General features: G+C 39.5%; 1 protein-coding gene across 1 annotated transcript in view; it reads right to left on the minus strand.

Moving 5' to 3' along the window:
- Positions 1-4,099, minus strand: part of LOC141757300 (tumor necrosis factor receptor superfamily member 10B-like) — a 28,717-nt gene extending 24,618 nt beyond the window's left edge. Inside the window, exon 1 of the mRNA XM_074617691.1 lies at positions 3,828-4,099. Coding sequence (XP_074473792.1) covers positions 3,828-3,860 — 33 coding nt within the window. The 5' untranslated portion in view covers positions 3,861-4,099. The remainder of the gene's footprint in view (positions 1-3,827) is intronic.
- Between the last annotated feature and the right edge of the window lie 9,650 nt (positions 4,100-13,749).

Consider the following 13,749-nt stretch of genomic DNA (forward strand, 5'->3'; position numbering starts at 1 on the left):
AGCACTCTAGAGTGGCCAATTTGTTGACCACTGCTCGGTCCCCAGCGACACAGTTTGGCCTCCACTTGTCCCCAGATGTCAGTCCTGCCCTTGTCTGTGTTGTCCACAGAGACATGGAGGGATATTTCCTGTGTGAACCAACACCCAGACGCACTGTAAGCAATAACAGATAACAATCTCGGGTACATTTTGCACGGGCATGACAATTCTCAGAAGTAAATTGATGCCACTAATATCAGCATATCTGTGTGTACTCTAGACAGGAAGTTTACAGGACGGCCAGGCACGTATACACTCAATTTGAAGGGGCGTGGGGAGGGGGATTAGAGAGGGAGGAATGGGGGTTGGAGTTGGAGGGGGTGAAATTTCCCCATAGTCCCATAGCAACAAGGCTCCATGGCGTGGCCTCCAGAATGTACTGTGGTTTACAGAAGAGATAAACATTGACTTTGCCACCCGGAGAAGTAAATCTGATTTCAGTAATGGAACACTGCATGACTTAAAACACAGATCAGACAAACGCAGAAAACAAACATTCAAGCTACCGGGCACATCAGCAGATGTTACATTTACTTTAACAACTCCATTTACAGTTAGCAGAGCTACAGTAAGCATCTGTTATGAAACACTGACATGCTCTTATCAACCACAGAAAAAGCCAAGCCTTAATTCGCTGTCATTTAGGGAACTCTGATTTCTGTTTCCTATCTCACACTGTCATGAAAATCAGTAAACTTAAAGCGATGGTTGGCAGAATGTTTTTGGCATCATTGGACAAAAAAATCCATAATAACATTTCAGCATATTGTAATTCAAGTGTTCTGAGAGATAACTAGACTTCTGCACCTCCTCATGGCTCTGTTTTTTAAAAAGATCTAGCCCGTGACGGGAGACTTTGGCCAATCACAGGTCATTTCCAAGCCCCCAGGAAGTGCGTCGGTCGTCGATCCGGACTTTCGCAGAGTTCCGCCTCCAATGCTGTATCAATTTCTTTTAATACATCCATGGTCATTTCACAGAGAGAGCGTTCCTATTGGCTGTTCATTTAACGGAGGCAGCTGTAAATCACTCACAAACTCCGATAAAACGCTCACTACTAGATAAAACTAGGCAGCGCTAATCAGATATTTCCTTTAACTCCGCCTCGCTGGGTCTCATTCACATAAACGAAGGAAGGAAAATAACTCTGGATTCAGCTATTAGTGCATTTTACAACTTTTAGGACCTAATGATCTAAATAAGGGCTATTCAAGTGTTCATCCACCGAGTTACAGAGATCTCTTTCACGATGTAAGTTTATGGGAAAAAGTATTTTTGGGGCCCAAAGGCATCACGTGACGTACCGCCGTTTGGCCACTACGAACATTTGCTTCACAGCCCGGCGCTCTTCCCGGGGGCTCGATCTCAACATGATTGCCGGGTCACAAACTTTCTCATTTTACAGCTAAACAGTACACTACAAGATGATTCTGAAAACATTTGAGGAGAGAACAGAATATTGATTCATATTTGATCAGCGATGCCTAGTTTGATCGGCGTTTGCGAGTGATTGACCGGTCCGTCAAATCTTGCAGATGTCATTAGGAGCACCGGAGGACACAGAGGCACATGATTTATTTCAGATTACCGGTCTCATGCACTACTGTCAGGATATAGTGACCGTTTTAAATCATATTTGTTCCAATCTCGGCTACCGCTGCTTTAAAGCTGCAATATTTGTCACGTTAATGTCTATTTCTCACCTCAAATGTGTTCAGAAACATCATGTAGTTTACTTTTTAGCTGTAAAATGAGGAAAGCTTATGACCCGACAGCCATGTTGTGATCAAGTTGAGGAAATACCAAGCACCGCCCACCAGCCGGAGCTGGTCATCTCTCTGAAATGACCTGTGATTGGTCAGTCTCCCGTCACAGGCTAGATTTTAGCCTGAAAACAGAGCCATGAGGACGAGCAGGAGTCTCTCAAAACACTTGAATTGAAGAGTATTTTGAAAGGGAACCCCTCATAACATTTACTCACATATTTGTGCATTAATCCAAAGGGCCTTTTAATGGATTGGCTCCACTTGAAGAGCCGTATACAGTGAGCATATACAGTATTTATAGTGTCAGAAGGCTTTGGTGCTGCACAGATGGAAAAAACAACAGGCGGCGGTGGAATGAAAAGACGTCTCTGTGAGAGGGGCTGAGTGGAATAAACTTTACTGGAAAAAAAAAAAAAAACTTAATTGACTAACTGGCAAGGTGAATTCTTGGCTTTTCTGGGGTCAAACTGATTACAGCTTCAGACAAGACAAACCCCGTGCCTCTCCACACACACACTCTCACTCTTCTTCTTCACACAACTTGATTTAAAGCTTGCACGAGCAAAAGTGCACATAGCTGCAGCGGAGCAGCAGTGCACTTATTAATAGAGCCTATATGGCCAAGCTACATCCGCTGTGACAGACCAGGAGACATCATATGCTGAATGTCTGAACAATAATGACCACATGATGTCCAACACAGATGGTGGCTGTAATGTTGAGGCTGTGGAGAGGAGGTGGAGGGGGGACTGACTGAACTCTGTCTTCAAATCTTAAAATCTCTGGGACCTGATCTGCACATGTGAGGCTGTACATTGTACATGATTGTAAAATCAGTGAATTAGCTTTATTGTTCTTCACTCACATGTTGTTGTGGTTTGCATTCTGTGCTTGTAGCCAGCTATAGACAGACATTTTTGGGGAAAGTGTCAACAAGTCTATTATAGCCTTTTTCCTAACAAGTGCCTTTAATTGTATTTAGTGTGACTATTCCCATGTCTGCAACCTGCTAAGTCTATTCATCTAGGCAAAAAATTATGTTTATTAAAATGTATGTAAAAAATACAACCTAAATAGTGCATTAATTTATTTAAGATTTATTTTATTATTATTATTTATTATTTAAGATAATGTAAAAGAAAGGTGAAAAACAGCTATATAATGTATCTTTAAACAGTAAATTAACTGTAAAATACTGTGAAATTAATTAAAAAAAACAGTATTTTTCATTAACAGTACAAAGCTGTACATTTCAGTGACAGTATAATAATGTTAATTTTATAGTAACATAAAGGCAACCCTGTTTGTTTACTGTTATTTTACTGGGAAATTCTTAACAGTGTATCCACCACCTTTACATGAGCAATGTTAACATGTTGTATGGCATCACCCTACAACAACATGAATGAGTGGACAGTTGTGAGATCAGAAACTAAGAAAAAAATTATGTTTATCAACCAGAGATCATCATCAATGTCTGTAAAATATCACATAACAACTTTATAAACTTCTTATTTATCCAGTTGAGGAGGTTTTATTCTGTTATGCAGCACATGTACTGAGAGCCAGACACAGGAGCCAATAAGATGAAAGAAACACTTCAACAAACAAACAGATACAATGTTGCAAAAAAACACTTCAATCAAACAACAAACAAACAAACAAACAGATACAATGTTGCTTCCTGTGCAGCTGAGCTCTTTTGAAGGACAATGAACAGACTTGTTTCATCCTCTCAGACAAGTTCACAGGCCTGGCTGTGATTTTCTGCTCACATGTTAACACCACAGTTTCCCAAAAGAGTCAAGGTTTGTCTGGCTTCAGCTTCAACTTAATAAAACAGTCGGTATGTTATCTCCTGACGTCCATATCCACAATTTAAAACCAACATTATTTGGATTATTAGCCGCTATCCAAACTTAAAAGCACATTTTTACCATCATTAAGATAATATGAGCAGCTGTTAATGAAATACAGTGATGTAAATTGATACAAGTATAGAGATGGTTATATGTTACTTACAGAAAGTTTCCTGACCACCGGATCGAAGTTCATCTTGGGAAACTTCTAGATGAGAGGAAATCCCGGCGACTTCTCGTTTTGAGAGCAAAAAACCAACCTTAAAGTGTCTAAAAAAACACACAGTTACAGTGAAAAAACAAAGTCCAGCTTTAAAACTACCCGTCGCCCGGTTTCTTTCATGAGTTTACTCGTTACTGTATAAAGTTTACAGTGTTTTTCAGGGAGCAGAGAGAGTGAGAGAGAGAGAGACGGTCTGAGCTCCACTGAACACTGCTGTTTTCTCGCCTCGGAGCTGCGTGTGACGTCAGACGGCCGAGGAGCCAATCACAACGCTTCTCCTTGAATACTAATTAGGTATTCAACAGGGGTGGAGGATGTACTCCAGTAATGTACATAAATACAATTTTGAGATACTTGTACTTGAGTATTTCCATTTTTTGCAATGTCGTTCACACACACTTTTGTTCCTTGGCTTTTGGCTCGGCATGAGAGTTGACTATTTTAATCCTTTTTTCCTTTTTTAGTGGTCTTAACGCTCTTATTATTTTAATGTCCTGTTGGTTTTAAGTTGGTCTTAGTGTTTTATTGTGTTGTTTTTATGTTTTTATGTATAATTGTACAGCACTTTGGTCAACTTTTGTTGTTTTTAAATGTGCTTTATAAATAAATTTACATTTTTTTGCAACGTCATGCAGACACCGCCCAGCTCACTCTCTGTTCAGGTGGAGGGAATCAGGATACAACCTGAGGCACCACAGGCCACAGAGCATCTCCACTCACAGATCACGCTGTCACAACAGCTACTTCCCAGTTACAATAAGACTGGTGGCAAAGGATGTTAAAGAGGGAAACAAATACACCACACCTCACCTCCATACCATTATTGACACACAGTACACCTGAACTGAATGGACTGTAATGCTGTGCAATATGCTGCCTTCCACTGTTTTTAAATATTTTTTATGAGAGCTACAAGTTCTTTTAAAATGGTCATGAAACATATATACTGTATATTTGTATTCTGGGGTATCGTTCCTATGCAGAGGGTAGTTTAGTTTATTTATTGACTACACTGAGGGCGTTTTATGTTTTATTAATTTATTTATTTATTGTGTTGAGCTGAATGTGCTACTTATTTTGTACTGTATTACCTTGTGTCTTGTCTACCTTTTTTTTTCTTAAAGCTGACTCGGTGTAAACTGCTCAGAATTCTAATGTACTTAGGTGCAAATGGCAAATAAAACTCTTGAATCTTGAGTCATACTTCTACTCCACTTCATTTCAGAAGCAAATATTGTACTTTTCACTGCACTACATTTGACAACTTTAGTTACTTTTCAAATAATAATTGCTCATCCCCTTCCTGTCCAGTGAAAACCATGTTATCTCCAGATGTGTTGTTTTTTAATGTTTTGTGATAAACTCAAGGATGAATTGTTCCTTTATGTTCCTCTATGTGGTGAGACTTCTCAAACTCATTTTTTAAAAAAACTCTTGGATCAGCCGGAAAATGCATCGTCACAAAGCTGATAACAGGACTGTTTTCATGACACCATGAAAAGTTGACTTTTTAGAGATACGTTGTTCTCACAGGACAGCAACGCTACAAACATATGATGAGCTTATAGAACATGATGCATTGCTGTAAATTAAACTAGCCAACAGGATATAAAGGGGTTAAAAACATCCACAGCAGTAAAATGCAACATACACATTAAAGGTGCAGTGTGTAGGATTTGGCGACATCTAGCGTTGTGGTTGCAGATTGCAACCAACTGAGTACCCCTCCGCTCACTCCTCCCTTTCCAAAACTGCGGTAACGTGAGCTGCCTCGTGCAAAACCGTGGTAACCCCCTTACCATAATAACACTACTCTAGGGGCAATGGAAGTCAGACAGCGGCTGGCGGTACCACGGTTTTGCACTCTGCAGCTACCGCAATTTCACAAGCATGTCGGAGAACTATGGTGTCCTTCAAGTAACGTAAAAACGTGAAAGGCTCTCTGTAGGGCCAGTGTTTGGTTTGAGCAAAACTGTGGACTATGTAGCTATGAGGGGCTCACACACAACGATTCTTAGTTTCAGGTGATTATACACTAATGAAAACATAGTTACGTATAATTATATTCCATTACTGCTAACAGATGCCCCAAAATGTTACACACTGTTCCTTCCAGCAGTAATATTAATCCAGAAACATCATATAGTGAAACACTGACACGGAACATTTTACTGCACAATAAATGTGTTTTACTTTTGATGCTTTAAGTACATTTTGCTGATACATACTTGTACTTAAGTAAGGTTTTGAATGCAGGACTTTTACTTGTAGTGGAGTATTTTCACAGAGTGGTATTAGTACTTTTACTTCAGCCGGTAAAGGAGGGGCTACATACTACCCTGTATTGAATTTCCTGGTTTCTATAAACTGCAGCAGACTTTTAATGCAAATGGTGCTTTGATCTACATTCACTCATGAGTAGCTCACTGTAGCCATTAACTAGCCTGTGTAATGTGTAACTAACTAATGTGCAACAAGTTGAAGCACCAGTGAATGAATGATCCCAAACTGTGACTTTTGGCACAAACACTAGAGACTCCAGGCCAGTGGATCCCCGCGGGGAGACACTTTATGGGTGTATTCATCACACTGAGGAATAGTTTTAATTCTTACACAGTGAGAAGAGGAACAACTTAGTTTCTGCACTTTAAGAACTCTGCAGGAAGTCAACTACTATTTAATGACACCATAACATTATTCCAGTGTTTATACCAGTCTATATCAAACAACAAACATCCTCTCAAATGTGGTTCCTGCTGACAAAATCTTATCTGAAGTGGGTCTAAAGCCTGTCTGTCTGGGGAGGAGAGAGCGGAAGATATTTGGGCAAACCTAAACTAGACCATGCCGGGATAATTAGCTAAACAAGCAAATAAACAAACGGAGCCAAACAACTAGTATAAATAAATACCAGGCCTGCAACTTAGTCAGACGGTAGTGTGGTGAAAGAAGGATTACGCAATTTCTAGACACATTTAGAGTAAATGCCGTCTGGCGCTATGTCTCACTTCTCATTCACCGGTCTATAAAAACCATGTGTTGTGAAACATTATGAGAATTAGTTGAATATCTTGTGACCAAAGTCATGACAGTGAGAGGTGGGGGCTATGGGGAGGTTACAGTATTATAATCAGCTTCAGTTTAGAGCTGATTAATCGATTAGTTGTCAACTATTAAATGAATCGCCAACTAGGGTTTGAGTCATTTTTTTAAGAAAAATAGTCTGATTCTAGCTTCTTAAATGTGAATATTTTCTGGTTTCTTTACTCCTCTATGACAGTAAACTGAACATCTTTGAGTTGTGGACAAAACAAGACATTTGAGGACGATCTTTTTGGGCTTTGGTTGCCATTTTTCACAATTTTCTGACATTTAATAGACCAAACAACTAAACGATGAATCAGGAAAATAATCGACAGATTAATCAACAATGAAAGTAATCGTTAGTTGCAGCCTTACTTCAGTTAGTATGGAAAAATGTCTGGTTCAACATAATGAAAAGTGTGTTATCCAGGTCACATCAGAGATGTTTACAGAGTGTCTTAAAATAAGAGATGATCTCCGTGGCCCATGAAAGCATCTAAGAAAATATACTGATGTGACAGTTCTCTCACGACGACGTTGTTTACTCACAGTAAACCGCTGAGTTTAACCAAGGTAATCAGACTTTAAGCTGCAAAAAAGGCGGAAAAATAAAGCAAAAGAAGAGTTATTAGTGTGTTTGGAGCTAAAAAACAAGCAGTGAATAACACAAATATTTAAGAAATTTGCATTGGAACAACACAATCATTTCTGGAACAAACAACACAACAGATGCATCCCATCTCCTCCTGTCAAAAGTTAAACATGTTTCCCAATTAGAACTATCGAGGAAATCTGTATCTGTATCTTCCACTTGGAACACATCCTGTGCTCCTCCTCCTGAGGTCACCGACTACGTGCTCAAAAACAGGAAGTGTGTGATTGAGTTATTTGCAGGCTTATCCTGAGCAAGTCAGTATTTATGGCCGCTGGGTTGATTAGTTCAGATAGCGGACTCGTGCAATAACAAAATATTCAGATTCAACTCAAATTCATCATCTGAAATTTGAGGGGAGAATATTTACTTTAGTTTTAACTTTTAAAAGATGAAGGAAGTTAGTTGCTCAGAAGTGATTTGCATATCCTGTGTGGGAGCAGTGTGATGGTCGTGTGTGTTTGTGTATGTAGGTGTGTGTGCAGCAGATGGTGGCGAGTTTGGAGAGTTTTTTTCATAGAAGTGACCTGCGGAGGAAAAGGCAGAGAAAATAAAGGGAAGGGAAACCTTCCTGAGCGTCAGTAACTTATCTTGTGACGCCTGCTGGGTATTGTTTCACTGGCTGTTTAGGAAGGTTAAAAAAAAAAAAAATGACAAGGAGCTGAAAAAACTAAAAGTAAAGACCCTGAAGTGGTTTTCTTATTTAGCGTTATTTGTATAAACAGAAAACACAAAGACGTCCCTTATTTCACTGCACTCGGGCTGTTTGCGCACTTCCTGTAATTGATTATGATTTGATTTTGTTATGAAATTAAAAGAAAAATGCATAGCTGTGACATCAAGGCTGTGTTCCAGAGCAGAAAACAGGACAGGAAATTGTGTAAAAATGGATCCACATTCTTTAAACAGCAGGGACATGACAAGGACAGCAGCCTCTCATCACCTCTTTGTTTGAGATAAGACACGATGTGGGACGTTAAACTTAAGATTCACGCTTAATCATTTATCTGTGGCATTTATGCTCCCGACATCTGCCATATTTGTAATAGGGGCTAATGCGATTGCTCCCCTCTGCATGTCGGCTTCTGTGAGAGCTTCTCAGTAATAAGAACAACAACAACAGCCAGAGGGTCATCCTGGCATGTTGACAGTCAAAGGTGAAAGGTCACGGTGTGAATGTTGAGATGAGGGGCCGTAGTCTAGTCGACACAGAAGTTGATGATATTGTTTATCTTCCCTCTCACGCACACAGACACACAAGTAGAGTGCGTGGTGTTATTTATGACTCCAACAAATGGATTCAACTTATCTATTAACAATGGATCACATGATATGCGAACAGAGTCGCTCATAATGAGAAACCCACGGAGGATTATCACCCGAGTCTGCAGTTCCCCTCATCTCTGCAGAAGAGCGTTTTAGCTTCTTTCAGTTCATTGTTTTGGTTTTGCGGCCCACCACCACTATTTTGCTTCACTCTCACTCTAATCAGCGTCATTACATGCTGTTTTCTGTTCAAATACGAGACTAAAGAGTCTGCGGCTATGTTAGCAGCTCTGCGAGGCTGTATGTGCACATCAGTGCTTTGATCTAAATGCTAACGTCAGAATGCAACATGCTCACAATGACAATGCTTGCCTTTGTAAATGGACTTGCATTTATATAGCGCTTTTCTAGTCTTCCGACCACTCAAAGCGCTTTTACACTACATGTCAGTATTCATCCATTCACACACCCATTCATACACTGATGGCAGAGGCTGCTAAGGTGCCAACTTTGCCCATCAGGATCTAATCTAAATACTCATTCACACAAGGAGCAATTTGGGGTTAAATGTCTTTCTCAAGGACACATCGACATGTGACCGGAGCAGCCGGGGATCGAACCACTTACCTTCCAATTAGTGGACGACCTGCTCTACCCTCTGAGCCTCAGCCGCTCCACAGTTTAGTGTGTTTGCATGCTAACATCTGCTAACTGGCACTAAATTCAAAGTCCAACTGGGGCTGATGGGAATGACGTTAGTTTTGCAAGTATTTAGTCATCGAACAAAGTATATGACAAAATAAAAATGTGAATTAAAAGTCAGATGTTCACCAACAGGGGAAGATTAAAGGTTATATTGATAACATTTTTATGTAGACGTCTAGAAACAAATAAAAGTATGGCTTGTCCTAAAAAAAAAAGATTATGAATTAATCATTTTAATAATTTTGACGGGTCCAAAATGAATGTTTTGTTTATCTCTGTGGAAGATATCTCATGTTTGGTTCCCACTTCTAACAAGGCTTGTGAGCCAATAGTACAACAACGTTGGTATCACGTGGTGTCGTCACAGCGCCTGGCAACCACTTGTTGTGAAGTGAATGCAATGGAACGGGGGAGGAAGAATGAGACATCTAGTGGCTGAATGTTACTAATGTTATCAATAGCACCTTCAATGTCTGTACCAAATGTCATGGATATCCATCCAATAGTTGTCGAGATATTTCAGTCTGGACTAACTGACCGACCGACCAACATTTCTGTACTTAGAACCTGGCTAAAAACTCTAAAAACCCATCATGACCTGCTCATCACCAAACAGCAGACAGACACAGTTAGCAACTAGCTGGTGAAGTCAGTGGACCATTTAGCAGCTAAAGAGCCAGATATGTCCCTGTGGAGACCAAAAGAGAGTGAATACTAGACTTACATTTGCCAGGTGGCATCAAACACAACTCCAAATGAATGCTAATGTTGCTCCATTTCTGCTGGATTATAAAACAGACACATGTTTGGTAACGAGTTTGTCATATCAAGTTAATATAATATGTCTTCTTTCGGCTGTCCCCAAGTGGCCAGACGATTAGTTATTGCAGGTTTAATACAAGAGGAAGGGAATGTATTTTAACAAGACTAAAAACGCAATTTCTTATTTAGGCTACACTGCAAAAAAAAAAACTGTTTACTGCAACTTCCTGCCTTCAATAATTCGATTTGTTAGTTAATTCTTTCAATCTGATGAGAAAATTGAGTTTCAGAAAAAAGAACTAACATAAAAATAGTGACAAAATTCGGGGAAATGGGTTGATTTTTAAAAAATAGAATAACTAATAAAGGATAGAGATCGTTTGAACTTTTGTATTTCTGTATCTTTAAAACAATGACCTCTTAGTACCAATGGAAAAAATCCAGCTCATGTCAAGTTCCCGAAGCCATTTGACGACCAGCAGAAGACAAACGGTGTGGGAGTTCCTGGCAGAAATATACTGGAAATACATTGTCAAGTGTCTTATTGTCAATTCAGCTCACACTTCCTAACACGCACAGATGGAAGAGCTGCATCAAGGCTCTGAAGGTGTTTGTGAGTTTGAAAAAAACAAGGGTTAAAAGTGAGGCCGAGGCGTGGGGAGCGGAGGCGTGAGAGAAAAGCTTGTTGACTGGTTTAATCTGGTTGAAGTCGGGCTGTATATTAACATCGCGGATTACGACAGAGCGAGGAATGCTAGTCTTTGTTGAGACCTTTGCGGTGATGTCATCAGTACTTTCCCTGGCACCACCTGGGCAGGATTCAGAGGAAGGGCCAGGCAGTGATCTAGCTGTTGCAATGTGGCCTGATTAGTCACCTGACTCTGACACTGTTTCTTTGGAAGCATTTTTTTTCCGACAAAAGACAGGCTTCAGTCAGCAGCGCCGTGAAGATTAGCTGCCCGGTGAACTGTGTAAACACACTGACAAATCTGTGTGTTTGTATGAGCTGCACGCAGGAATGTGTGTGGGTGTCGGTGTCTGTTTTTTCTTGTATATACTGTGTGATTTAGGGTGGAAATATGGTATGAATAAATATTAAAGACATAAGTTTGAGTGAGTGGAGATGATTAAAAATAGAGCCGTGGTTATGTGTGTGTGTAACGGATAGAAAGTGACAGTGGTGACCCTTACGAAGAAGTAGTATACTTCAAGTTTCTTTTATAAAGTATACATAAGCAAAGTATATATTTCCCAAGTATACTTTATGTAGTAAGTGTACTACTTCTTGGGACTAAATTGGCCCACTTTTTTAGTTTATAAAAGTATAATTTAAGTTTACGAATAATAAACATTGAGTACAACTAGTTTACACCTATTTTGTACTGCGACTATACTAAAAGTATACTGATAGTTTACTAGTTTCATACTTGTAGCCCACTTTAGTTTATGAAAGTGCACTTTAAAGTATACTCTCAGATATCTAGTTTAATAGTTTTTATACTGCAAGTATACTTGTATACACTTGTAGCACACTTTTCTTTTTATACTTTTCTTAGGTAAATCTCAATCAAAAGATTAAGTGCAAGTAGGCCTATAAGCCAAGTATACTTTATGTAATAAGTATACTAATATCAGTGCATTAGTAGTATACTTATAAGTGTACTACTTTAATGCTTCTTGAGACTAAATTAGCTCACTTTTTGTTTATAAAAGTATACGTTTAAGTAAGTATAAGAATGATAAACATTGAGTACACAACTAGTGTACATCTAAGTTTTATTTTGTACTGCAACTATACTAAAAGTATACTGATAGTTTACTAGTTTCATACTTGTGCCCACTTTAGTTTATGAAAGTGCTCTTTAAAGTATACTCTCAGTTATCTACTAGTTTAATAGTTTTTTGTACATACACATACACTTTTTAGCAGAGATTCGAGTCTGCTACTCAAGAATACTTAATTATACTTTTCTTAAGTATATCTCGATCAAAAGATTAAGTACAAGTAGGCTTATTGAGAGCCTAAATCCAACACCTTATTTCGGAAAAAACAGTAAGATAAGATAAGATATACTTTTATTGTCCCCGTGGGGAAATTTTTCCTGGACTCCGTCCAACTGCAGTTACAAACACTGAATTAAAACAGCATAAACAACAATAATAAACAATTCCACATCAGGCAGGGAAACAGTTTCACAGAAACAGATGTTCCAACACATACACAGTCCATGTACATAATGGCACATACTATCACACACACTATCACACACACCATGGCAGGTATTGCACCGGTAGTGCACTGCACCGTCTACCGTGTTGCCCATATTGCACAGACAATAGTCCAATATTACACATATGCAACATATTGCACTGTCCCAATTTAACATATTGCACTGTCATTATGATAGCTTGATGTTATATGTTGTTGAGGAGTTTAATAGACATCGGCAGGAATGAATGTTTGTAAAGGTTCAACCTGCACCGTGGGACTCTATATCTCCTGCCGGAAGGTAAAAGTTGGTACTCCTGATGTAAGATGTGAGTTGGGTCTAGCTAGCTTGTACGAAGTACGAAACACACAGGCAGCTTCAGAGAGAGAGAGAGAGACGTCACTACGCGACTTTTGGGTGTGTAGTCTTTCTAATTCTGTATTTTCACAGTCTGATACCTCAACAGTTTTACAACAAACTGAGACTTTCTTGACTATACTTTTCTGTATACTTGTCAGTATGAGCCAAGCATACTTAAGTATACTTTTGTTAGGTATATTTCTGATAAGTATACTCTCTTATTTTAAGTTTAAAAGAAGTATACTAATAGCACACTTGAATAAACTTCTTTTTGGTAAGGGGGGGAAAGAAATCCAAAAAATAGAGAAAGTGTGTTGGAAAAAAGGCAGTGAGTGGGAATTAAAGGAGGACTCGTGGCAGAACCCACAGTGCTGATGTTAGCTGTCTGATCCGCTGAGAGACAGTTGGCAGCAGACTGTCTACCAGCCGCGAAAGTACAGTAATTCAAAGCATGCGACGTGACGCCGTTCCCTGCGAGCTGGGGCTGCAGTCACCCACCCACCCACTCACTCACACACACACACTCACTCTCACACACACACACACACACACACACACACACACACACACACACACACACACACTGGAGCACCCTGTAAAAGTAACAAATGCACTGAGTGCTCCATTCCACGTGATGCAATTATTCACAGTTCCAGCAAATTTGGGCTGAAGCTAATCTCATAACTAAATGGCACGGCGCCGCTTGAAAAAGACAGATCCTCCACAAACAACTGTAAGGAAGGAATTTAACTTAACCGGTGTCTCGACTTTTACTGCATCCAAAGTTTACAAGAGTAAGAGGACAAACAAAGTTAGTATGCGA

Source organism: Sebastes fasciatus, chromosome 19, assembly GCF_043250625.1.
Source record: "Sebastes fasciatus isolate fSebFas1 chromosome 19, fSebFas1.pri, whole genome shotgun sequence".
NCBI lineage: Eukaryota > Metazoa > Chordata > Actinopteri > Perciformes > Sebastidae > Sebastes > Sebastes fasciatus.